General features: G+C 41.1%; 1 protein-coding gene and 1 long non-coding RNA gene across 4 annotated transcripts in view; both read right to left on the reverse strand.

Moving 5' to 3' along the window:
• Positions 1-5,703: 5,703 nt before the first annotated feature.
• The window catches only part of TAPT1 (transmembrane anterior posterior transformation 1), a 63,988-nt gene continuing 42,022 nt past the window's right edge, over positions 5,704-27,669 (reverse strand). For all 3 annotated transcript variants that reach the window (XM_081876283.1, XM_081876282.1, XM_081876281.1), the window contains 10 exons: positions 22,090-22,225; positions 21,003-21,100; positions 20,786-20,855; positions 18,177-18,257; positions 16,527-16,636; positions 14,718-14,777; positions 12,728-12,796; positions 10,983-11,059; positions 9,856-10,016; positions 5,704-7,520 (listed from right to left, as the gene is read on the reverse strand). In XM_081876283.1, coding sequence (XP_081732409.1) covers positions 7,303-7,520; positions 9,856-10,016; positions 10,983-11,059; positions 12,728-12,796; positions 14,718-14,777; positions 16,527-16,636; positions 18,177-18,257; positions 20,786-20,855; positions 21,003-21,100; positions 22,090-22,225 — 1,080 coding nt within the window. In that variant the 3' untranslated portion in view covers positions 5,704-7,302. The remainder of the gene's footprint in view (positions 7,521-9,855; positions 10,017-10,982; positions 11,060-12,727; positions 12,797-14,717; positions 14,778-16,526; positions 16,637-18,176; positions 18,258-20,785; positions 20,856-21,002; positions 21,101-22,089; positions 22,226-27,669) is intronic.
• LOC309350020 lies at positions 13,669-14,711 on the reverse strand. The gene is made up of 2 exons (XR_014160261.1): positions 14,372-14,711; positions 13,669-14,318 (listed from the first exon to the last, which is right to left on the reverse strand). It is a non-coding gene; the product is annotated as an uncharacterized lncRNA (long non-coding RNA).

Here is a 27,669-nt window from a genome sequence, read left to right on the forward strand (position 1 = left end):
CAGCTCAACTGGGTGTTCCTATTGAGTTGGCAATGCAGACAGGTCAGAAAATAAGTACTGTATTATATTCCTGTAGCTGCTGCTGCATTCAACCACTGCTGTTGAGCTCATAGGTGCAAATATATTGAACTCAAACCTGACGCTTATTTTAGCGGGACAGTTTAAGTGGGTGATATTTAAGCTGCCATTCTACACACATAAACTGAGGAATAGGACTAACACCTGGGTCTGGCTTTGGAGCATATTGTACATTTCTCTGAAATGACCCAGAAAGAGTATGAGAGTTAGAATTTTATTCCTTATCCAGCAAAATGTTTTAAGCAACTGTCATTGATCTTGTTTATGAGCTGGAATTTTGTATGTGAAATCTCTCCCTGCTGAAGATCAAGTTTGTTACATTATACCCGCCCTCCCAATCTTCCTTTAAAAAGTATTCTGTGGCATATTTGATACAGAATTCATCCTTCCCTCATCTGTCACCAGGTATCATAATTGCAACAACAAAATGTGGAAACTCAATTATAGCCATGAGAAGAAACAGAGTATCATCTTCTAAAATGAATCTGTGGATGTAACTGGACCATTTACTTACTACAGCATAGGGTCAAGTGAATAGGAAACTATTTGTACTGGGACACAAAGGTGCATTATTTATCGTTACAAAGAGGACTTTGAATCAAAGTCTTTCAATTGCCCCCACCTTCAATCTAAATCTGAAGAGTTATACTGCTATTGCAATTTGCTTGCGGGTGACGGACGGGAATTGAACCTTGCCCAAACCACAAAGGGAAGACCGTAGGATGTTCATTGTACCAGCATTTTCTCAACACAATCGCTAAGGCTTGTGCAATCTGTGTTCACCGCTGGCATGCAGACTTGTGGGGCTGCTGGCAAGGCTACTGCATGTGAACAAGGAGCTCAAACTGATTTGTGGTACTCAAAGGCAAGTGGGCACTGATAGATTCCATTCCAATAAATAAAAATAATAAAAGACTTGTGCTAAAGTTTCAGTTGCCCCTTAAAAGGGGTGGGGGTAGGGAAGAGACCCTAGTCTTGCATGAAAACCTAGGAATTGTATTTTGGTATATATATATTTTTTCTGTCACCTCCTCCAGGCAATCAAGTCAACCCAGGCTTGCTGTCCAACATGAATCACTTGCCTGAGGTCTATATAAGTGAGCTGTGGACCTGCAGCTAATGCTGGCCGGTTCACTAGGCAAACACATGAGCAGCTGTGCTCACATGTAAGGCCAGAGCAGTCAAATCATCTGGATTTCTGTTTCCCTGATTAAGGGTACAGAGGCTGGCTTTCTTTTGACATAGGCTGACTAAATGCAGCTCCCCACTCTTTAGCCCGAAGCAAGCCCTGTGGACTGAATTGAACACAGCTGCTTCATTCTTGCAAAGGAGAAACCGTAGATGGGAAGGAATCTCAGGTCTCGGTGGTAGGGACACTTATTTAGAAACAAGTCCAGTTGCCATCAGCGGGACTTACTCTGAAGACATGAATACTAGTGGTTTGTCTTATACACAGAGCCATGCAAGCTGTTTACAATCAATTCAATCATAAAATAAAGAAATTAAGTTAGCTGAGCTCTGGTACTGCAGCAATGGCCAGCACCAATAGTCTGAAATCCTGGCAAGTGCATTTACACTAAAGGTGCCATGTGCATGCATGTGAGGAATATAAACCACAATGCAGTATGCAATAAAATTCAACACATGAACCCTACTCCAACCCTACAGTCTATTAGATGAATTGTAGTACATGCACATTGTGCATAAAAAGTGTCAATGCAACTTGAGAGTTTTGGCCAGCACTGTTCATGAATGCATACCCAATTCAGTTGCTGGAGGAGACTCTTGAGAGTCCCATGGATTGCAAGAAGATCAAACCTATCCATTCTAAAGGAAATCAGCCCTGAGTGCTGACTGGAAGGACAGATCCTGAAGCTGAGGCTCCAATACTTTGGCCACCTCATGAGAAGAGAAGACTCCCTGGAAAAGACCCTGATGTTGGGAAAGATGGAGGGCACAAGGAGAAGGGGACGGCAGAGGACGAGGTGGTTGGACAGTGTTTTCGAAGCTGCTAACGTGACTTTGACCAAACTGCAAGAGGCAGTGGAAGACAGAAGTGCCTGGCGTGCTCTGGTCCATGGGGTCACGAAGAGTCGGACACGACTAAATGACTAAACAACAATCCAATTCAGAGTCCATGAAAGTGCAATGTCTGAAAACTATGGCTCTATTTTGCTCACACTGTATTAAGGCAGCCCTGTTCAGGGATGTTTTTAATATGTAATGCTGTATTGTTTTTAATACTGATTGGGAGCCGCCCAGAGTGGCTGGGGAAACTCAGCCAGATGGGCGGGGTATAAATAATAAATTATTATTATTATTATTATTATAACCAACTAATGTGGTTAATGTAGAAATTTTGTTTGAAATTTGGGAGAGATAGGAGAAATAACTTAAGTCTTGCAAGGGTAGAAATGTTTTCTGCTAGACTTCCGGGTTAGCGCGAACGGCTAATGGCGGATTCCCTCCGAGCTCCGGAGGGAATCGGCTCTACTGAGGACGGGTCTTGCCGTGCCGGCGACACGGGGACCCTTAGAAACCGCAGGCGCGGAAGCCTGCGGACTTGGTGACTCGGTGGGCACCTTAAGCGCCCTCCCCGACCCACGAAGAGCCTTTTTAAAGGCTGCGGAGAGGGTACGGAGAGTGGCGTGGTGCTGAGAGTAGACCGCTACCTCAGTGGAGTGAAGCCGCAAGCCATGGCCAGAGAGCGCTGACTTTCTTCCCAAAATTTGGACTGGATAACAAAGGACCCGTGAGTAGTGGAATTTGGACTTTAAAAATTTTATCCTGTGAATTCGGCACGATCGGGGGATGTGTTAAAGGGAAGTCCGCACCCCCTCTACTTATAGACGATTTAAAGCAAGGAACGGAGAATTAAGGCGGAATGAATACTGTTTTGATGATTTAAAAGTTTTTCACAAATTTGATAGAAGAAGATTTTGTGCTGGAGAGAAAGGGAATTTTGGAACTTTGTGTGTAATCCCCCCCCAAAACCCGGGAGTGTCCTATTTGGGTGCCGGAGGAAGAAGTGAAAGGAGTTTGACAGCTGTCAAAGAAGCTGTCAAACGGGCGGACAAAGTAAAGAATTTTGATATTTAACAACTCTTGGAATTAAAGTTGATACATTTGGACTGAGGCGATTGGAAACAAAGTATTGATAATAACAAAGTAACAGATTATTGGAAAAGGACTACTAAATAACTGAAAGCCCCCTAGGGGGAATTAGTGACATTACAATGGCTGCAGAGGGAAAATTACTGGCGAAGATAGAAAAAATGTTCTTTCTCGTGGGAATCCTGCAGGAGCAGAGTATGGCTTTGAGTAAAGTTTTTATGACCTTGAATTCTGAAACAAACAACTCTGCTGAATGCACAAAGGAGACGCATGATAAAAACTCTGCAGCTGAGCAGGAAGAGATGCCTTTGGAATTGACAGAGAAGAAAGAAGGAGTTCAGACACTACAAGTGGAAAATATCAACCAGGAATCTGTATTGTTAGAGTATGAGCAAGAAGACCTTTGGATTACAAACCTGCGAAAGATGAGAAAGAAGAAGAGAGAAGTCCCTGGAGTACTTGGAATATTAAAATTAAAAAGAATAAAGCAACATGATTGGGACTTTCCTCTTGAGTATGGAAAACTAGATGGTCTTTCGCAGCAAACACTCTTTAACATTCTGGATGAAAGAAAATATGATGTGACTCTGACTGAACTCCTTCGGGGTCATAGGACCAACAAAGAGGACTACCAACATAGTTGGCAGAGAGGGACTGACAGAGAATCAGACGCCTCGGACGTGAGGAATCCGGGCTAAGAACTATTTTTTTTTTTTTTTTTTTTAGACATTTGTCTGGGAAGGGACAGAAACCGGGGCAGGGGGGGAGAGAATAGAACTATAAAATGTTTTGTTTTGTTTTACTTGGTCAATGTGACCTATAATTAATATAATAAAGGGAAAATTTGTGGCGGGGAAGTTAGATCGACCTTAAAAAAAAAAAGAAATTAATGATTATAAGAGAATTGGATAAGTTGAATATAGATAAACAAAAAGAATTTAATTTTTAAAAAACAATATGAATATCTTTAAGAGGTTAGGTAAGAACTTGCTGAATTAATTTTGGAACTGGGATGTAAGAGGAGGGGGTGGGGGGAAGTCAATGAAAGTGGGTAAAGAAAATTAGGGTATGTAATTGTATTTGTGTGTTTGTGTGTTCTTGTCTTTGTGTGTGTGTTTGTTGTTATAAAATGTAAAAACCCAATAAAAATTATTTTTTTTTTTTAAAAAAAGAAATGTTTTCTGCTAACACAAGCCAGTTTAAAACAACCACACTGGCTGGAGCTGATCAGAATTGGGTTGGGTTGCTGTCTTCTTCTTCTTCTTCGGCGATCACTCGTAGCCGAGTTGAGTCCGTAAGTGCCTGTGGAGGCCAATTCTGGATCCACACGTCCTTCCACAGTGGGGACATTGGTGGGAGTTGATCACGGTGTGGATTTGCCAAGTGTGCCTTCCTCTTAGCACGTTTCTCCCTTGCGTCCTGAGTTTGAGTGTCTTCAAAGCCCATGACACCTTTGGTGAAGGCAGTTCTCCAGTTGGAGCGCTCACAGGCAAGTGTTTCCCAATTGTTGTGTGTTTATACTACATTTTTAAAGATTTGCCTTGAGACAGTCTTTAAACCTCTTTTGTTGACCACCAGCACTACGCTTTCCATTTTAAAGTTCGGAATAGAGTAGTTGCTTTGGAAGACGACAATCGGGCATCCGCACAACATTAAGCTACCATGGACTATTAGCTATTAACTACCGTGGACATGTGAATGAACAGGCAGAGTATGGATTTATTAAAAGTCGGTTCACGCTTGCAGAGGTTCATAAATCATCAGGATGGTAGAGTGAGCAGGGGAACAGTAACTTTTATTGAGTTCCAACATTCACCACAAAGTTGAGTCTCACACCTCTCATTCCTACCTAGCCTGGCTTTGGAACTCATGAAGAATCAGCAAATCCACAACATTATATCCGAAAGTGTCATCTAGACATTTCACATCAATTTAACTATGATCAGTTCTGTAGTAAATTCATGTCAGCTCCAGCAGCAAGCCCTCAAGTGAGGAACATGAAAACATATTTTTCCCAAGGGAGGTAGGTTGTTAACCAATCTTTGGGGGGGGGGGGAGTAGCATTTAGTTAATTGAAAGGTATTGACCAGGATCCAAATGACCACATACAGCACATCAACAGCACAGAGAGGTTTTCTTTGTTTATTTAGGTCTTCCTTCCACAGGCAGACTCCTGTCCTCCAAAATCATTGTGGAATGGCATGAGATGCTGCTACTGGAAGGAAGTATCACCCCTCATCTGTGTACACAGTAGCACTTTGTACTTACATACAAGGTATTCTGGACCCTAGTGTTAAGTATTATGTTCCATATAACAATATTCAACACTCAGTTTCATTCCAGCAAGAGAAGCAGAGCCTTGGATTTTTTTAAACAAAGGATACAAAATTGATTTTTTATTGTCACACAAGATGCACTTATAAAATTCATACAGAATATCATTTAAGAGGGAAAAAAATCATTCCAAGCTTCCCTTAAGCAACAATTAAATAAAAATTAAATTACAACAAATTCACAAATATTCTGAATTAAATTTTAATGATCAAAATTTGTCAAAATGAACACATCTGAAACAATCATTTCTGTATATTTCTAGCTTAGTTTTAAAATTCCTATTCCCACTGTATTCTTAACTTTGGCCACTTCTTCAAGTTGAAGTGGGAATAGAGGCTTGATAAAAGGGGTGTAGGCTGGTGAATGGCTACTTCAGAACAGCCTATATATTCCCACCTTTTCAGCATTCATTGAAGCCTCTTTATCTGAATTTAATTTCTGTACACTGATTTTATTTTAGCAACAGTATCTGCAGCTTTGGAGGAATAAACATGTATTTTGAATTTTAAAATTTAGTATAACTTATCATTTTTTTCTGGGCCACTTTGCAATAGCTAATAAATGAACCAACAAAGATCTAATCAGCACGAAAAAAATCTCATATTTAAAAAGTTTTAAATATTGCATTGTGTTTCTTAGACATTGCCGATCAGGTAGCAAGAAAGCACTTTGAGTGCAGCAGGCTTTCTCACTATGCTGAGCTGAAATGCCTGTTATTCCAGATTCAACCCTTCTTGAATTCCTCTTTGCCTGTTTCCCAAGCCCTATGCACCCCAAGTAACACATCTTAATACTTCAAAGCCCAAGTACTTCTAAAGCAACATTCATTCTACTTAAAAGTCTAAAACTAAAACCACCTATTTGAGGCTGTTTCCATTTTTGGCCATGTGCAGCTTTTCCAGCAAAGTCAAAGAAATGCTCTCAGCTGATTGACACATTACCATGTGCAAGTAACTTATTTTGTCTATTTCAATGCAAGGGCTCACAGTTGCAAGTGAAACATCTTTAAGTGCCAAGTGCAATCCCACATGTTGATTTTGCCCTTCCTCCCCCAAGCTTGTACACTTTTAACATTTACAAACTCAAGCTTTCATGTTTAAAACACAGTGCAAATTAAACAGAAAGGAAGAAAAAGCTGTTCTTGCCCAGTTATCGCACATTCCACTATTCCCTGTTGTTGGTCAATTTCTGGCTACAGTCTTAACATTTAGACAAAAATAGTATGCAGTAAATATTTCCTTTAAGGGTGATTTATTTGGATTAGATGAAATACATTTTGAACAATCCTCTCGTAGCAAGAATATCTTTATTATGTATTCTACTAAAAGTTTGAAAAAGTCTTTTGGCAGGTGAAGAATTTTGAAATGTTTTGTAGTGGCTTATGAAAGCAGAAAGGGATGCTTGTTGTTAAAGACGCAAACACGTTCCCAATGTTATCCTTCTAATTAAGGGGCTTTATGAATAGTGATGTGTTCTGGAAGCACTGTTTCGTAAAAATGGATTTAAATATATTTCACACGTTATTTTTCAGGAAAGCGATGCTGTAGCTCTGCCAAGCGGTAGATCTTTCAAAACTCACATTTCCCAAAACAACCAAGTTAACGATGTGAGGCTTGATTGGTTATCAAGCCAAGTTATTCACTGTAATAGGTCTGCCATTAATAATTTAAGTTTTTAAATAAATATTTTTAAGTGCCTTGTTTGGCACCCATCCATCGTGGCAGCGCCTGCTGTCCCAACAGCTCAGTATACTAAGCACATTTTATTTACAAAAGTTTAGTCAATTCTGTTTCCACAAATTGTAAACCTGTCTATCTCCAACAAATCTTTCTTTGCAGATCTGTGTTTTGACTCGGAACTGTCCTGGCTTATATCTTTCTCATCTCCATCAGGAGTTGTCAGGAACTGATCCGAGTTGCTTGTCACAAGTTGTGGCGCTGCATTTTCCTTCTGGTGTACAGGCTGACTGGTCACGGAAGCAGACAGGTTTTCATCTGTGGAAATTCATGCACAGAAAACAGAAATTAGGACTTCGCACAGTGGGAGAAGACGCTGATTACAGATCTGTATGTTTATTGGCTTGTCACTGCAATGCAGGGTTTGCAAGTTAAAGATCTGCTCAACAGATATGCAAGGCAACTCAGTAAACTTGGGGTATCAGGTGTATAAAATCCTGCCACTGAATTTCTCTCTTTTGTTGACAGTAGTGTTACATACTCCCGTTTAAGCCATGTCAGTAACCTTCTAACTTTTGCATTTCTAATGTAAAATAACCTTTTTGATACCTTCAGGTTTTTAAAGATAAAACCATACCAGCCCTCTCTGACAACTCTAGTAAGTAAGGGAGCTTAGTTATGGCAGAAGTTGCTAGTGATAACTATGTATGGGTACACAAAGAAATGCTAAACAAGAGCAGGGAAGGATGAATGGCTCGCTGACACATGATTTACACCAACTCTACACTTTACTGTCCTTCAAAAGCACAAATGGAGATACAGTGGTGCCTTGCAAGACGAAAAGAATCCGTTCCGCGATTCTCTTCGTCTAGCGGTTTTTTCGTCTTGCGAAGCAAGCCCATTGACAGCTTAGCGGATTAGCACTATTAGCGGTCTAGTGGCTTTTAGCGATCAGCTGTTAAGCGGCTTATCAGCGGAACAGCTGATAAGCGGCTTAGCGGCTTAGGAAAGGGGGGAAAAAACAAACAAAAAAACCCCGCGGGAACTCGCAAGATTTTTTCATCTTGCGAAGCAACCCCATAGAGAAATTCATTTAGCGAGGCGTTCGTCTTGCGGGGCACCACTGTAGTGATTTACCAGAGATCAATTTTTATTTCACTTTAATTTGCTACACTGGATGGAATGTTCTTTATTTTCTTTTGCCCGATTCTCTTTCACCTTTGAGCCTGCCCAACCCTTGGAAGGTTGGCTGTTGGGCCAAAAGAGGTTTCCCATCCCTTCTCTGATGAAATCATAATAATAATAATGTTATTATTTGTACCCCAGCCACTGGGTTGGGTGGCCTCAACCATGCCACATCAGATACTGAAGTTTTAAACTTTATGGAATTAATCAGGCTACATAGTAAATAAATAATAACTCGAAAACCATTTTATTGCATTTTCTTAAATGCTTAGTTCCTTGGAAGCCAAGTCTGTTGTAAAAGAGAGAGCAGGTGTTTGTCCACTGACAGTTTTTCCGGTTCATGTGGCCAGCATGACTAAGCCGCTTCTGGTGAAACCAGAGCAGCGCACAGAAACACCGTTTACCTTCCTGCCGAAGCGGTACCTATTTATCTACTTGCACTTTTTGGCGTGCTTTCGAACTGATAGGTTGGCAGGAGCTGGGACTGAGCAACGGGAGCTCACCCCGTCATGGGGATTTGAACTGCTGTCCTTCGGATTGGCAAGCCCAAGAGTCTCAGTGGTTTAGACCACAGCGCCACCTGCATCCCTAAGCCTGTTGTTAGGAGCAATGAAAACAAAGGCGAACCTTTTAAGAAATAAAATGATCAAATTCAATATAATTTTTGGAATTGCCCTGTTCAAAGTGCTTATAAATAACCCAGAAAAGATGAAGTAGTCTGTTAGAAGTTCGTCACTGACTGGACTAATATACTTTAATCCCAATACTGTGAGACCTGAGTTCCTCAGTTCTCAAATGTGGTGCTATTACTGTTCGAAGGGCATGAGGAATGGACCAGGAGTGAATGGTGTTTTAACATTACTGAAACTAATGGAGTGTAGACCTAGTAAGCTGCTTAACTGGAAAAATGCTGGAAGCACCTTGTAAGACTAGGATAAAACAAAAACCAAATTCTGTGCTTTGAAAAAAAATCTAGAAATGGAAAAGACCTTAACTTCCTGTGGGCTCACATACTCAGCTTTCTCCTCTCTGCAAGCATGGCTGCAAGAAGTTCAGAGGTTTTGCTTTAGATTTCAATTCAGCCTTAATTGTGAACCCCAAGCGGTGGTTAATTTTAACAATGGTTTGTTGAAACCAGCCAGTTTCATAAACTTTGCCCTGATCCCACAATAAGGCCTCTTACGTTCCCAGAGTTCTCCTGCCAAATTCTTCCTGGAGAAATTAAAAATCCAGGTCTGTTCTAATTCAGAACAGCGAATAGTTGGCATTTCCCCCAAACTGCCAGATATTTTTAAGTGATCAAAAACACGAAGATGTCTTTTGTTGGGTCAATACTGGAAGCAATGCTCTGAGTTACATGGAACCCTGCGGTTTCCTAACACTTTAGTTGGTGCTTCCACTGACAAAGCGAGGCTGCACAGTAGACGAGAGATATGACAGAAGTCCAGAAGTAAAAGGTTCCGCTCACCTTGAGTGGGCTTGTACTTGCTTTGTGATTTGCCTAGTGGTTTGCCTGGGGTGCTAGCAGGAGGCGGATTGAACAACTTCTCTTCCATGTTTGCTTCTTTGACGTACTGGCATGACTTTCCCAAGAGCACAATGCTATTCAGTACTTTGAGTGAGATCAACCTGCAAGCAACAAGTATGTATGAAGTGATTCCAAAAACAGGAAGTGGATATGTCAGAATCACCACTTCTTCCCTCTTAGTCTCCTCCATCCCTGCCTTATTCAATTTTCTGCCATTCTTTTAAGCCACCACTTTCCCCCTCTGAGTGTTTCCACCTTCTCATTCCCATGCCACGACCGCTGCTATTGTGCACCCTGCTTTCGTTTTGCTCCCCTACCCCATCCTGACTTCATGCAAATACAGTGGTGCCCCGCAAGACAAATGCCTCGCAAGACGAAAAACTCGCTAGACGAAAGGGTTTTCCGTTTTTCGAGGTGCTTCGCAAGACAAATTTCCCTATGGGCTTGCTTCACAAGACGAAAACGTCTTGCGAGTCTTTTCCCTTTTTTTCCTTTTTCTAAGCCGCTAATAGCCGCTAAGCCGCTAATAGCGCTAATCCGCTAATGGCCGTGCTTCGCAAGACGAAAAAAACGCTAGACGAAGAGACTCGCAGAACGAATTATTTTCGTCTTGCGAGGCACCACTGTACAGGATTCTGATGTAGCACTACAAATCCTGCAATCGGGGCTGCACATTATTATATATAAAGAAAAGCATTTTATCCTTGTGAAGTATGGTAAAGCCATCTAGTTGCTTGCATTTGTCATGACCCCCCACCACTGCTAAAGAGATGCCAAGGAAGGAAACCAAAATGAGTCAAGAGCAGAAGCATTTTGACAATTAGGGTCCCTGGACCACATAAATTGTCATTCAGATCCATAGGTGTATGTAGTATGGGTTGCTATAAAGAAGGTGCAAGTACATAATCAAGTGCTTTACATTATTGTCTAATACATAAAGAACACTTTCCCATGGCTCACTTCTGACTGTCAAAAGCGACTTTATCCAACTATACTGCTTACATCAATTCTTCCAATTAAAGTCTCCTAAATGAAACATTTTTACAAATTGTTTGATCTGTACTTACCCACAGTAGAAGAGAACAACACAAGCATAAGCCAAGACTCCTTGAACTTTTACTGAACTTGTAACAACTCTGATGAGCTAGAGGAAGAAATGAGTTAACACAGTTAAGCATTTTTTTAAATAAAAGAACGATAAATCTGGGCATTAAAAAATGAAAATAGTTCTAATAATTATGTAAAAGAATTTCAGATATTTTCTATCTTTCTACACATCATCCTTTTTAAGAAACCTTGCGTCTTTTGAAACACATACAGTAGAGTAATAATTTCAGTAGTGTGACATTATCTTAACTACTCTTCAAAGCTGGCTATGGGATCTCTCCTCCCCTTTCATATTGTCTTTTCATTCAGCAGTCCAAGGTAGTGGTGGCAGTACTGCTTGGTAGTGGTTCCAGTTCTACTTAGCCAATTCCAACAGGAGAAAGGGGAGTGTTGCTCAGATCCATAAGGTCGTCAAGGTGGGGCTCTGCAGGATTTGGGAATGTGTTGTCATCAATATGTTGATCACACAGCTCTATTTATTCCTTTCATCACAAGCAGTTGTGGTGGCTGATGTGGTGAACCAGTACTGACAAAGGTAATGGACTGGATGAGGGCCAATAATTGGAAGCTCAGTCCAGACAAGACAAATATACTGTTGGCGAGTGGTTCCTCTGGCAATGTAAATGATCATGATAAACCTGTCTGGAATGGGATTATGCTTTCCTTGAAGGACCAGGTTTGCAGCTTGTGGGATACTTCTGGCCCCAATACTGTCCAAGCAGCTCAGAGTGCCTTCTACCAGCTTTGGCTGGTGGTCCAGCAATGTGGATGTGGATAATCTTGCATCTAGTCCAGGCATAGGCAAACTCGGCCCTCCAGATGTTTTGGGACTACAACTCCCATCACCCCTGACCACTGGTCCTGTTAGCTAGGGATGATGGGAGTTGTAGTCCCAAAACAGCTGAAGGGCCAAGTTTGCCTCTGCTCTGGCAACTTCAAGGTTAGATTGCTGCAATGTGTGCCACCTGAGGCTGCCTTTGAAGATTGGCTGGAAACTACGGGTGGTGCATAACTTAGTTATTGAACATATGTACTGGCTTCCAATAAATTTCTGGAGCAAATTTTAAGTGCTGGTTTAGACCTATGAAGCGTTACATGGCTTGGGACTCCAATACCTTATAGAACACTTTTCCAGCAGTAGACTCCTTGTTATTAAAGGCCTTCCTCTGAGTGTCCCCTTCAGTAAAGATGTGGAGGCTGGTAACAAGTGGACCTCCATTTGTGGAGCACTCTCCTCAAGAAAGTTTGCCCGCCACCAACATCATCATCTTTCCAGTGCAAGGCTACAAGCCGTTTATTCTCCCAGGCATTTGTTAATTTTGCTCTCTCTCTCTCTGCTGGGGCTTTCTGCTGGTTGCTTTTTATAGAGAATATTTTTTCCCCTTTCGGACATTTTTGCAGGATCATTTTAGGTTTCGTTTATTACGTTTTTAACTTGGAAGTCTGTATCACCAAAACCCAAGCTCTCACAGTAAAGTCCAAAGAGACCTTTTAATTTTAAAAGCTAGCTACATAAGAATACATACCACTTTCAGCCAAGCTTTAACCTCACAGTAGTTGAGGAAACTATGTTCTGGAGCTACATCACATAATACCCCTCTTAAAAAATAGCAATTCAAGGGTTCGGGAATATATTTCATCCCTTGGTAAAATTTTCACCACTTACCAAGGGAGTCTGCAATATGACAAGAAATACATGACTTACTAGAACAGCCAATGGGAGAGGAATAAAGCCCATTCTCCTGGAAACTGAGTCACTGTAATCTGTGTATGCCTAGGAGACAAGAATTGAACCCGAGTTTTTAAATGAAGTGTAGAAAACAAAAATAACAGAGCAAGTTCCACTGGGACTGGCTACACATTTTGGATGGCATCAACCTTCCCTGAAGCATCCATTTAAAAAAAGAACAAAATCACATTTTAAAGTGGTGAAACTTGCCTCATAAAATGGCAAATATATTTGTGTGTGTGAATCCAATTAAAATTAATGCAATTTAAATTCACTGACCTATAAAGAAGGATCAAGCCATCACACATTGTATCAGCAGATTACAAAGACATTTAATGGCATACTACAGCTGCGTTATTTAAAGGAAGGACTTGAATGTCATAAACATTAAGGAAAATATGAAATGTGACAGCCATCACCATGCAGTTACAGATACTGCCTTTAAAACTAGGGTAGCTACCTCATCTATTTATTTCTTCCCCACTCCCCATCTCAGCTCTTCCATCTACTTACCAACACTGAAACCCAGCTTCAACACTCGAACAATGCGACTGTTGCTGCTCTTTCCCTCACAGGTATCTCATTCTCCCACAAATCGTGTCCTGAAGGTTGTGGCGGCCAGATGACTGCCCTCCGTCCAGATTTTGCCAGTCCCACCCATTGCCCACTTCCCCGCCCCACTTTTTCCTCTACCTCTGAAATGAATTCTCTTTAATTCTGCTCCCTTTGCATCTCTGCATTACACTTCTTTAGCACCCTATTCCATGACTCAATCTTCGTTACAGGCTGAGGCCGGGTTTGCCTTTCTTCCTCTCTGACAAAACTTCAAACTTGGTCCTTAGCAATTTCAACTTTTATGCTGACTTGCCCTCTGTCCTCTCTTCCTTACCTCCTCTTGATCCCGTCTTCACCAACAACTGCTCTCTCTTCTGTGAAATTCTTACTGTTTGATCATCAAATTCAACAGTGCACACAGCTGAACCTCCCCACATCCAGTTTCTACTGCTTCTGCAGCCTCCAAAACATTCAGCCATTCACAAGGCTTTTTCTGCTTGCTTCTTCGACCCTGCACTTTCTGGTTTCAATTATCACTGACTTCACCTCTCACATGTGGGACACGGGTGGCGCTGCGGGTTAAATCACAGAGCCTAGGACTTGCCGATCAGAAGGTCGGCGGTTCGAATCCCTGCGACGGGGTGAGCTCCCGTTTCTCGGTCCCTGCTCCTGCCAACCTGGCAGTTTGAAAGCACATCAAAGTGCAAGTAGATAAATAGGTACCGCTCTGGCGGAAAGGTAAATGGCGTTTCCGTGTGCTGCTCTGGCTTGCCAGAAGCGGCTTAGTCATGCTGGCCACATGACTGACAAGCTGTACACCGGCTCCCTCGGCCAATAAAGCGAGATGAGCGCTGCAACCCCAGAGTTGGTCACGACTGGACCTAATGGTCAGGGGTCCCTTTACCTTTACCTCACCTCTCACATATTTGCTCCATTCTTCAGTGAACTATACACATCCCTTTGATCTCTAGCCCTGACTCACATCCATGTTCTCATCCAGCCTCTCCCGCTTCTCACCTGCCCTCGGACTGAACAAACGACACTGCTACATCTGAACATGTGAACATGCTCTGCTGATGTGTTTGTGAAGTTTGCTCAGCTTCACATAGAGACGGGAACACAGCATAGTTAGGTACTAGCATCCTATTTAGTTTGAATGCTGAAGATTGTGAATAACAATATTTTAAAATAGAATGGCAAAAAAGAAAAACTAATATAAAACTAAATGTCAAGTGACTCACATTAAACTTGTGCACATCATTTTAATTCCCTGTGCAAAGAGTGAAGTAAGCTTTTTCAAACACTTAGAGACCAACACAGTTTCTGATTAACTGATGGATTCCATTTTCTGGAATAAAACCAGGCACGTCCTTTAGTGTAAGGAACAGGCATTTTTCATTCTGCTACTTACATTTTTCTGTCGACTGCTAACAAGGTCAAATGCAAGACTGGCTCTGTATTCACTGTAGACCTGAAAACAGAGCAACACAAGTCCTTTCATTCTGATCAAAGTAAATACCAGCAATAAAATCAGTACTGTAATTATTAAAAGTAAATTTAGGATTAGCACACTTAGCATTGCCGTACTGTTTCTCAGATACTCATTTATCATTGAAGAGTAAGCTTAACAACTGGATTCCTATGATATGGGATAGGAAAAAGCAGATTCTGTTGGATCAGTCCAGTGCCGTGTGGATATTCTTATCTACACAGGGTTCTGCTCAACCCATATGCAGAATCAAGCATAGAAAAAGATGCAGGTTCTAAGATGCAACATTTATTCAAGTGTATCCATGTAAGAGCTGCATAAGCATTTAAGAGCCCGTATCCAACAGTGTGCTGTAGATATGGCTGATAGTTAAGTGCTTTGTTCCAGAAAAGCTCAGTATGAATAGATAAAACATTGAGTCTATAAACCATTATACATCACTGACCTGCTTTGCTGCAATCACTTAAGTATGTTTCTCTCATAAAAACTAGTATATCTAGGATTGCTTGTTGATAAGTTAATCTTACCTCCAAGCAGATATAGCTGGAATAAGGTGCAACTCTTGTTTTTTGATATTATTCTAAAGAACATTAAAACATCTACTTGGACACTAGCTGAAAAAGCTTTTTTTTTTTTAAAGGTATGTGTCTACTTTCAGGCTACTAAGTCTAATTCTGATTCAGCATCTGCAACGGCCATTCGCTTCAAATGGTGTGTGTGTGAAATCAGGTACTTTGTAGTATCAGTATTATTTATTAATAAAATCTATGTGTTAATATGAAACCTCACAGGTCTGGGTACCAGAATAAATCTAGTAGGCTAGAGCTATCATTTCCATTTTTCACTGCATCATTTCTGCACTCATTATACAAAAGTAGGCCATGTATAACTGCCTTTGGCACAATATAACTTATTAAGTGCATTTATTAAATGTGCTTCCACACTATACTGCTGCTACTTTGCAAATCCAGCCACCCTGTCTAAATCTGACCTCGCTTCCTAAATGCACATATGCGCACACAAATGCAATGAAGGGATAATATTTGCCTCTATTCTTATTCTTTATAATGTCCTTGAAACTAAAACACAATTTTAATGGCTAATATGAGATGGACAAGGCTTGTGGCATTAGCAGACAACACCACTTCATCTTGTAATTTTGGGTTTGTTCCTTTTTTTACTAAAACCCCAAGATCAACCAAGCAGAGCTAGGTGCAGAAGATATACACTTTGAATTAAAGCATTCTAAAGCCCAGGAACTTGTTTTGTGTATCAGATCTGAACTGAGCTCACATTCCTTCCGCACTAAAAAGCTCCAGACATTGGAACCCTTTTTCATAGGGAAGTTACTCAAGTCTCATGATCATTTTTTCCCTTTGCTCTTTTCGGCACCTTTTACAGACCTTCAACAACCATTTTGAGGTGCGGCAACACAGCACTCCAAGTAACAGAGTGTAATGACATTATGATACTGGTAGCACATCTACGAAATTTGCATCATTTTACAGTTGCTTACAAGTGAACCGTATTTGCCATTGTAATGCCTACTTAACCAATATGGAGGGCTCCTTTTGGCAACTCCTCACAATTCTTGATTTACCACCCTGAATCAAAAAGAGGCATTTATTGAGCCCTACATGAGCCTTCTTCATACAGATACTGCATCCGTGCTAAGACCGCATCACACCCAATTTCAAATTTGAATGTACAGTGGTTCAACAATATACTTACATCAGCTGTGATGTCATTGAATTTTGTTATGAAAGCATGTTTTACAATATCTACAGCAATTTCTGATGCAATCACCATACAGACATCTGGAAACAATACCCAAAGATGATCTGTAAAGACAGGGTGAATGTCAGATGTACAAACGTGTCACAAAAAGCAATGACAGAAAAAGGTGAGTACATACTGTTTGGCCCAACAGTCAGAACCTGAATCTGTAAATGTCTACGTGTTTGAAATCTCAGGAAATGCCAAGGTAATAATTGCAGATGTTTTTTGCACCACACAAGCTACAATATTACACACTTGGCCATAATCCACACCAATGTAACTCTTCTGAAGAAAGTGTTGTGCATACAAATTAGGAAATTCTCATCTGTTTAATTTCTGTTCTTCTCATAGACAAGAGTGCCATTCATGACAGGGGGTAGGTCCCACTTCCTAGTATCAGAAGGCCTAAATTATGATCTGGATAGCTAGAATCTATGAGAATAACAGGTGTTCACCAAGTAAGATGTTTCTTCTTCTTCTTCTTCTCTCAACAGGGTCCTGCAGAATTTAATGAACATGGGGATAGCCAAAAGCAGTGCATCTGAGTGAAAGCATGAATACTCCTGTGCCAAAATAACAGGGCCTAAGCTTCCAGTCCTCTCTGGGAGGGCTTTGTGATCAAAGGCAGCCACAGGAAAAGAAAGGAGTCAATGATGCATTGTGAATTAAGACATGTGCTTTTGCTCTGAAAATCTTTTCAGTGAGGCTCTCTTAAAAAACACACCTGCAGACAACCTTCTAACAGAATGTGCCAGGAGAAGCTGGTGGAGGAATGAGTTAGGCCTATATTAACAGCCACCCAGAGAGCAGCAGTAGAAACATTTTTCTTTCTTTCTGAAAGACCTGGCAAGTATTAACCGCTTTCAGTTTTGACCTGAGGATTGCCATCTGTCCAGTTTTAACTTTAACATTAATTTATTTGAATGAATTTTGGGATGCATTTTAATTGATTGTTTGGTTTTATGCATATTGTATTATTTATATGATGTTAGCTGCTCTGAGCCCGGCTACGGCCAGGGAGGGCGGGGTACAAATAAAAATTTATTATTAATTATTTTTATTATTTATAGAATATAAGGTCCCTGCAGACGTCCAGCAAATGCCACTCCTTCTTAGGCACGACAGGGTATATACAAAAGAATGAGCCCTGGAGTGCTAACTTTTGGTATGAATGAAGAGTCTGGCAGGAAGATAACACCATTTTGTTGACAAAATAGAAAACTTCAGTCTACAGAAAACCACCTATATTCTTATTAGCATATAACACTATAGTGTTCATGACTCACTGTGAAAGAACAAGTGTGCTCGTGCACAGAGAGGAAATAGCAACACTGTGCTCCTCTCCTGCTCTGTTACCAAGAGCATTATGCATTATGTTTTAACCTGAATTAAAGCACTTGAATAAATCATTAATACAGCATACACACATGATAATAAGATCCAGTGACAGTACACAGATAACATACTGAAGAATTAATCAAGTCAACCACTTTTGCATTAAAATAGGTACAGCCAAATTATGTTTATGCTGCTGGCAGTCAATACAACTAAAATGTCTTCAAATTTTTATTCTATATTTGTTGTCTGGAAATAAGACTTTACCTGGATTCCATGAAAACTGTTCCATGTTTCTTAGACAAACTATCAGTAACAGCACATAGTTGGTGAATCTCTCCTTTATATCTAAAAAGAATAATAAACTTTTAAGGCTACAAAAATAGCAATTTGCATCACCATTCTACAGAAGAGTTCTTATACAGAGGCTAAATTTAGTAGTGGATTAATATTACTTATAAAAAGCTGCACTCTATGCAAGAGCATGGAACAAGTTTGCGACTGATGTATGGATCCATCAAATCCAACCTAACAATCTGAACATGGGAAATAAGTTCCCTTTATTGTTCATTTTTTCTATGTACATCTGGAATAATATACAACTGTATTCTTCCTCAGGGAGGGAACGGCATACATTCGACACAGCAAAAGTGATGCTCTACAATACTGGATCATAAGTTGGCTTGATTTAATAATTACTGCTATATGTAACATCTGAAAAAAAAAGAAAAATCATTGCTAATCACACAGTACAATCCTATGCATATTTTCTCAGAAAGTGAGTCCCACAGCATTCAATGGGTCTTCCGCACAGGCCTCTAGTTTAAGGAGGCAGGAATGAACTTAAATTTAAGTGTTTGAAACATGTAGAGAGTGACAAAAGATTCTCGGTATTTTTAACAGTGTTACAGTGGTGCCTCGCAAGACGAAATTAATCCATTCCGTGAGTCTCTTCGTATAGTGGTTATTTCGTCTTGCGAAGCAAGCCCATTGACAGCTTAGCGGATTAGCGCTATTAGCGGTTTAGCGGCTTTTAGCGGCTTATCAGCTTAGCGGATCAGCTTATAAGCGGCTTAGCTGCTTAGAAAAAGGGGGGGGGAGGGAAAAAAACCCGCAGGAACTCGCAAGACATTTTCATCTTGTGAAGCAAGCCCATAGGGAAATTCGTTTTGCGAAGCGCCTCCAAAACGGAAAACCCTTTCGTCTAGCGGGTTTTCCGTCTTGCGAGGCGTTCGTCTTGCGGGGCACCACTGTATGAATTTAACACACAATAAAATCTGAATATAGTGTAGCTGCATCACACCTGGGGGTTCCGCTCCAGAGGCAACGCATATAAGCAACACTGAATATAGTCAACGTTTACCTGGCTGCTAGCAAAGGGGGGTGTCTCTTAACTGCCTTCCCTTACTTTCTCTCTCCCCATTGCAAAGAAAGGCGGCTGCCAGAGCCAAGTGAGTTTAATTGAATTCATGCAAGTGATGCGCCTACACTGCACAGAATTAGAAGCAAAGCAAGGCAGCAGTGGGGTACATGGATGGAAGACTGGATTTCATCTCAAAACCAAGTAAGGTGGACAAACCTTGGTCACAATGTATGACTTATCTGGACAGCGTTAAAGCACGAGTCTGGTTGGGATGACATGCTAAACCAAACCATGGCTTAGGTCAGTGCAGGAGCAGACACAGCCTCTTCCCCAGGAGCCCATACATTTGCATTAGGCTATGGTTTGGCTTAATTTTATATGTTAACCAGACCAAAATAAATACATATCTATAAAAGAACTGCTACTTTGTTGTGGTGGGAGCCAAAGAACGTTACTCATGAGTTGGTTTCATGAAAGTCAGGATGAAACAATAGTCAACATGACTAATTTCATTATTCTGCTCTGTGGGACTTGATTAGAACTAACTTAGTCTGGTTCCATCTTTATTAGCCTGATTAAAAATAGTGAAACCTCAAAACAGGATTAAAATTGTACACCACTTCATAACTCACCTATGGTTTTATTTTCAGTACTGCTGTTCAAGAGCAAAACATATCCCAACCCAGATCAGGGTGGTGAATCATAGAATCATAGAGTTGGAAGAGACCACAAGGGCCATCGAGTCCAACCCCCTGCCAAGCGGGAAACACCATCAGAGCACTCCTGACATATGGTTGTCAAGCCTCTGCTTAAAGACCTCCAAAGAAGGAGACTCCACCACACTCCTTGGCAGGAAATTCCACTGTCGAACAGCTCTCACTGTCAGGAAGTTCTTCCTAATGTTTAGGTGGAATCTTTTTTCTTGTAGTTTGGAACCATTGCTCCGTGTCCGCTTCTTTGGAGCAGCAGAAAACAACCTTTCTCCCTCCTCTATGTGACATCCTTTTATATATTTGAACATGGCTATCATATCACCCCTTAACCTCCTCTTCTCCAGGCTAAACATGCCCAGCTCCCTTAGCCGTTCCTCATAAGGCATCGTTTCCAGGCCTTTGACCATTTTGGTTGCCCTCCTCTGGACACGTTCCAGTTTGTCAGTGTCCTTCTTGAACTGTGGTGCCCAGAACTGGACACAGTACTCCAGGTGAGGTCTGACCAGAGCAGAATACAGTGGCACTATTACTTCCCTTGATCTAGATGCTATACTCCTATTGATGCAGCCCAGAATTGCATTGGCTTTTTAAGCTGCCGTGTCACACTGTTGGCTCATGTCAAGTTTGTGGTCAAGTTTGTGTGAACAAGCCCCTTGCCATACTTGAAGAGGAACACCACAAATTACGATCACACAGGTTTTTATGAAATACTACCACCACTGATTTCACACATGCTACATGATATATGATGTATTAGAAGCACACACTCCTGAATTAGCAGCTCACATATATGTACATACCACTGTTGGACATCTGAAACAGATTATTCTTTTCAAACTTCTTGAAAACGCTTCCTTTAATTTCAACAAACTGCAATTTAAAGAAAGTAACACTCTTATACTTTTATTTTATAAAAAAACATTTTCTACAAAATATGTTGACTGAGAACATATAAATCATTTAACAGAAGTACTGTCACACATCAGTGTGATATTTATATATCTATAAATCACTTACATTGTTAGACATCATGATAGTAAGAAGTGACTTGTTGTGCGAGTTGAAGGCTACATTGAGTGTCGTTGCTTGGACCATTATCAAGATAGCATGCAAGACTGTAGTCATATATGTTAAGGTAAATGCTTTTTAGAAGAAAATATTAAATTGCAATATATATATTACGATAAGTTTTAAGATCTCCCCCCCATTAACCAAAGCAGACTTTTAAATATCATTGTGCTATACCAGGCATAGGCAAACTCCGCCCTCCAGTTGTTTTGGCACTACAACTCCCATCATCCCTGACCACTGGTCCTGTTAGCTAGGGATAATGGGAGTTGTAGTTCGAAAACAGCTGGAGGGCCGAGTTTGCCTATGCCTGTGCTATACTATGGAGTAGCTTGCTGATAAACATGCAGTTATATCAACCATGTCCATTGCATGGTTTTAAGCATTCCAAGAGAAGGTTCAGCAATTACTTGTACTGCTTTGCTACGACTATGCCTGAGAAACGTGGGTGTGCATGCCCTACTAATATTTATTATCCATTTCGTAATGTAGTGAACCACTGTTGTTGTTCTTCTCCAGACAAAATACAACTCTGGGTTTAGGTTTAACAATAAACACAACAATGGCTCAGCTCTAGGTAGCATCGCAGCAGCAGGGCCAGGGAAGGAAATAAATAGCTGCCATTTTTCCTCCCAGCACCTGCACGCTGGCTCCTTGGTTTAGCTAAGAGTTAATGCAAGATAGGCCAGGGGCAAGCATTAAAAGCAAGGCTAGCAGGAAAAACATGAAATGTGGACAAGGCTTGTTCTTGGCTATAGTTTGTGGTAAATGGACAGCTTAAGTACAAGTCCTGCATGGCTGGACTGAGGAATTCTCCTTAGTTAATTCTTGCCCAATAGAAGGTTTTCAATTTACTTTCTTTAAAAATCCAGTTCTAGTTCTTACATTAATTAAGATGAAGATTCTGACACAATCTCACAGAACTTTGAATAGGTTTGTAGATAAAATGTAATGGTCCTCAAATCCATGCATTTGAAGTACTATTTTAGCATTCATAGAGATGAAAATGAACTGCAATTCTGACACAAAAGGATACAGACGTACAGCACCGCCATGAAAAAATGGGGAATCACACCTATGTGTGCCCTTTTTCTCTCCTTTGGTTCTGTAGCTGTCCAGTAAAGAGCATCCAAAATATCTTGACCAAAAGATGAAAACAAACGATCAGCTACCTAGAAAGAAAGAGAAAATACACCAAGGAAGTATAAACCAAGATAGTTTAATTTTGTCAGTATGTTCCTCTTAAACAAAGGTAACAGAGTTTATTTTTCCATTAATTACTGCATACTCTCATCATGTCAGTGTCCAACATGAAATACAAATAGGATATTCAAAACAAAGTTAGCTACAATTTTTGTTTTCAAAGTTTCTACTTCCAAGTAGCTTTTCCCTCAACATCTGCAAAGTATCCTTGCTGCTGACTGGTCATGGAATGCCTGTGTGTTATAGAAGTTTTACAATTCTGCTTCAAGCACAAAGTCACCTTATGTGGAGCATTGGCCAGACCTATCAGATTCCACCATTAACCTGTGTGAACAAAACAGTGCAACCAGGAACCTTTGGGGTTCTACATTGCAGGGAACCATTGATAATGGTCAATAAATGTCCCTGATAGTCTTCTAAGAAACTAGAGTTCCATGGAATGTTGTTTGAAGCCACATCTTTAAAAGGATGCAGAAGTATTTATGCGCCCTCCAATTAATGTTTTTAAATTCAACTTGAAGAACTAAATCGTGGAGCAGAAAATGCCATATATTGATAATATAAACTGACTGCACATATAAGTTTCCCCCATAGGGCAATAGCAAAACTGCTGGAATGTCACGTCACTGCAGCTGTGGAAATGGAACTATGAATGTCTGGTCAGAGGGCTGATACAGTGCAGTTGCTGCAACAGAGGCAGGGTTTTGTTTTTTCCTCTGGGAAAATACAGTGGTACCTCAGGTTAAGTACTTAATTCGTTCTGGAGGTCCGTTCTTAACCTGAAACTGTTCTTAACCTGAAGCACCACTTTAGCTAATGGGACCTCCCACTGCTGCCACGCCGCCGGAGCCTGATTTCTGTTCTTATCCTGAAGCAAAGTTCTGAACCTGAAGCACTATTTCTGGGTTAGCGGAGTCTGTAACCTGAAGCGTATGTAACCTGAAGCGTATGTAACCCGAGGTACCACTGTACTCTCAAGAAAAAAGAAGATGCCAAAGAACCCCAAGAGCTGTGAAGGGGAGAAAAGGAGGCACCTTAAGAAAGAAATCTGGAGTGAGCCCTGAAATGCAAAATGGGGCCTGGGGGAAGATAAACAAGAGGCAGCAGATGGATGGGAAGGAAAGACATGTAGGAATCTGCACTGCCCACACCCATCCCAAGCAGGAGAATGAGAATAAGTGTGGATCATCTTCCCAGATAGAAAGCAAAGACACTGTGCCATGGGCCTGGCCTGTCAGAATTCAGCCTGGCGCTGCATGATTTGCCTGCTTGTTTGTACCTGCAGTGCTTTTGCAAGAGAGTCTCTTTCAAGACGGACCAGCCTGGCCTGACTCAGCAGTTCCAGCCAGCAGACACTCGCCAGCCAATTTCAACAGAAGCTTAACAGGAACACTGGGCGCAGTTTTAGGAGCTCTTTCGGGAGAAAAATGGGCAAGAGCACCACCACCCTTTCAATTTTGCTTAGCGTGTGCGCGCGCACCAGTTTGTTTGGCTTGCACTCCTTGCCGATCTTCTACACCCTCGCTGATGTGAGAAATATTCATAAAGCATGAACATTTCCTAAATGATCAAAATCTAGAAGGCAAATGTAACGGGTGATATCCACCTACATCATACTCAAGAGTAGACTCACTAAAATCTATTAGTTCATATTTCACATTAACCTTTAATTATTTTAAGGTCCAATTCTGATTTTTAACATTTCTAATTAGCAATTCTAGGGCTCTTTGTCACTTCAGCTAGCTGGAAGCCCCACCTGATGAAGGGGCTCCCATGCTTTCCAATATGCACAATGCCGTTAAGGCATACATCATCAAATGCACACAAAGAGCTTCCCTACTGCAAAAAGTGTGAACCATCCTCTCTAGATCCAGGTACAGATATTCACAGGGTTGCAGGTAGGCTGTGAATCATGCAGGGATCAAATGGAGACACTGGTTATATGAACTGGCACCTCAAACGGAAGGACGGATCCACTGTGCTTTATACAACTGTGAGTTCTCTCACCAATGTGCAAGCACTATTTCCTGACATACGTGAAGATGTTTTATGACTCTTTGTTTGCTCTGTCTGAACTACTATACAAGTCTTTGTTCTGAAGTGCCTCAGGACAGACCTTCTCAATAGGCACATTGAATTGAGTGAGCTCTGTCCTGTTGCAATAGCTATAATCAACGTTGGATGCCTCCTGGTTGCTGGACTCAAATTAGTCTCCTTGGTTCTGTGGTTTATTCAAAAGATGGTTGTTCCTCACCTTGGTAACAAACAAGGTGGTGTAGATGTGAATTCTTACCACAACTGGAAAATACAGAAGTGACAAAATGAAAGAACAGCTTGGTCCAGTGAGAAATGTCCTTCACATACAAATTATGTATGTTATGTACAAACAGTAAATTATTCAAGGCCTTCCAGTTTCATATATTTGTAAGTGTGCCTTTCTGCATACAAAAGCATATTTTAAGTGTTATCCTCCCCTCTATACTCTATGGGTATTGCCTATGGTTTAGGTTAGTTCAATGAAACTCTCAACAAAAGTACTCCCCCCCCCCCCAAACAACAAAGTAAATTCAACCTCTTCCAGCTCCTTCTTTCTCTTTTTTTGGGAAAAACCAAATTTAGTATAATAGCCCTAAAGTATATTGTGTGGTTTTTTAAAAAATAGTCTCTAAAAATTTTACTTTTAGTAGGACTCTAAATGCTTAGATGCCACACAATACCGCCCCTCTCTTTAAACTGGACTTACCTAAACCCTACATTCCGGCTCCAGACTCCAGAAGAATTCCATGATGGGGCTATGTCACTAGCATTATGTACATTGGGAGTTCAAAAAGGAGCAGGAGCCGGGAAAATATGAATCTAAAAACAAAAACAAAATGTCATTTGCGGGTATTCAGCAAATGCCTACATTACTGGAAAGATCCGGAAAGAGCTCACTCAAAAAATCTGGGGGATTTTTGGTTCGTTTTTCAGAAGTGGTGGGGTTTTTTTTTGGGGGGGGGGATCTTTCAGTGTTTAGTAAGCATGGATGGAAGAATAAACCTGCACATTTCTATTTATGGGGCAAATATAACAAATACATAATTGGCCAAGTTAATGGTTCACCATGAATGTGGAGATTTGCTCCCACTCTGCTCCTTCCCTCGTCAGTGGAAGTAACAAACCATGATCTACAGCATAGTGTCACATCTATCCCAAGTACTGTTTGTTTCACCCAAACAAACTATGATTAGTAAGTGATGACAAACCATTGCTTAACATGACAGTTTCTGACCCTCCAAGTGTCCCTAACTTTCCAGGGAAAAGCCATCCTGGTTTCTGATTTGATCCCAGAATGTCCCACTTTTCCTTAGGATGTCCCTATTTTCATTGGAGAAATGCTGGAGGGTATGCAGTTTGAAGAAAAACAAATCACAAGCTCCAGTTGAGATATAAACCGAAGCCATCATCTGTTGCTCTTGCTGGTTAGAGAAGTGGAGTGAAATGGGAGCCAAGTGACTGGCAGAAACTCTCCAGGATTTCAGATAGGAGTCTGTCCCAGCACTACCTGGAGATGTCAAATTGTATCTAGGACCTTCTGCATGCAAAGCAAATGCTGGCATGGCTTCAGCAAAGGGTAAGTCATGTCTGACTAACCTTTCAGAGTGTCAACATGCATATAGTGTTGATCCCGTTAACATTGTCAAAAGCTTTTTGACAATCAAAGTGCACAAAGTACCTAACCAAAAACTCCTGAGTAAGCTTAGCAGTCATAGAAAAGAGGCTCTCCTGTGGATTATTAGTAACTGGTAAAGAAACAGAAGGCAAAGGATAGGGAAAAAATTGAGTTTTCCCAATGGAGGGATGTAGAAACTGGAGTTCCCCCAAGAATTGGAACTTGGACCTGTGCTTTTTAAGTAGCCCATTAATGATTTAGTGTTGGAATGAGCAGTGAGGTAGCCATGTTTGCTGATGATACCAAATTGTTTTGCGTGGTGAGAACAAAAGGGATTGAGATGAGCTTCAAAAATATCTCTTCTAACTGGCTGAAAGGGATCATTATTTGGGATCATTAAGAAAGGGATCAAAAACGAAAATGCCAGTATCATAATGCTGTCGCAAGAATCTATGGCAAGACTACACTTGGAATACTGTGTTGCCACATCTCAAAAAGGTAACTGAAGAATGAAGGGGTTGGAGAAACTCTCCTACAAGGGACTTTTTAGTTTAGAAATAAGTCAAGTAAATGGAGACATGATAGAGATGCATAATATTATGCATGATGTAGAGAAGGTAGACAGGGAGAAGTTTTTGTCCCTCTCTCATACTAAACATATTGGAGAGCTGGGCCAATATGAATTTCAATAGGGACAAATGTAAGGTTCTACACTTAGGAAGGAATAATTTGTTGCACAAATATAAGATGGGGACACCTGGCTTGACCGTAGTATATGTGAAAGTGATCTAGGCTTAAATGAATTAACAGTGTGATGCAGGAGCAAAAAGGCTAATGCTATTCTAGGCTGCATCTAAAGAAGTATAGCGTCCAGATCAAGGAAAGTAATAGTATAGCGTCCAGATCAAGGAAAGTAATAGTATCACTCTATTCTGCTTTGGTCAGACCACACCTGGAGTACTGTGTCTGGGTGCCACAATTTCAGGAGGATATTGACAAGCTGGAACATGTGGAGAGGAGCACGAGCAAGATGATCCAGGGTCTTAATGTTTAGCCTGGAGAAGAGGACACTGAGAGAAGATACGGTAGCCATCTTCAAACAGAAAGCTGCAAAGCTTAGGACCTGAACCAATGGCTTCAAGTTGCAAGAAAAGAGATTCTGAATAAATATTAGGAAGAACTTTCTGATGGTAACAGCTGACTACCTCTAGAGTTGCCATACATCCAGGAAAACCTGGACATATCCTCTTTTGGGGGGGCCAACATGCCCATCTAGGTGGATATTTACGTTATAAAGGAAATGTCTGGGTTTGGGGTTATTAAAAAATAAATAAATGGGGTGTGTTGGTTTTTTTGGGGGGGCACGTGCATGCTCAGAAGGGCACTGTGTCCCAGAAGTGGAATCACCACAGCAGAGTGAAGCTATCACAGCGAAGATCAGGTAGGTGCTGGGGTCCTGCCTCCGCATGGGCTGCTCTGCATTGTGCAGCTGCTGCCAGCCCGTGCCAGGGAAAGAGGTGCACTAGAGCATCAGCAGCCCCACACGCCTCCTCGGGCTGGCAGCATCTTGGGCTGTCCTCTTTTTTGTTCTTCAAGATATGGCAACCCTACAGTGCCTCGGAAGGTGGTGGACTCTCCTTCATTAGAGAATGCTCTCGTTCATCTCTATTCCATTATTCTAAGGAAAAGACCAGCACGGCAGAAGGTGCATCTGCCTCATTTTCTAAAATCTTCCTAGTCCCTCAGCTCACACCATTCCAG

This window comes from Podarcis erhardii (assembly GCF_964252035.2).
Source record: "Podarcis erhardii genome assembly, chromosome: 9".
NCBI classification, from domain to species: Eukaryota; Metazoa; Chordata; class Lepidosauria; order Squamata; family Lacertidae; genus Podarcis; species Podarcis erhardii.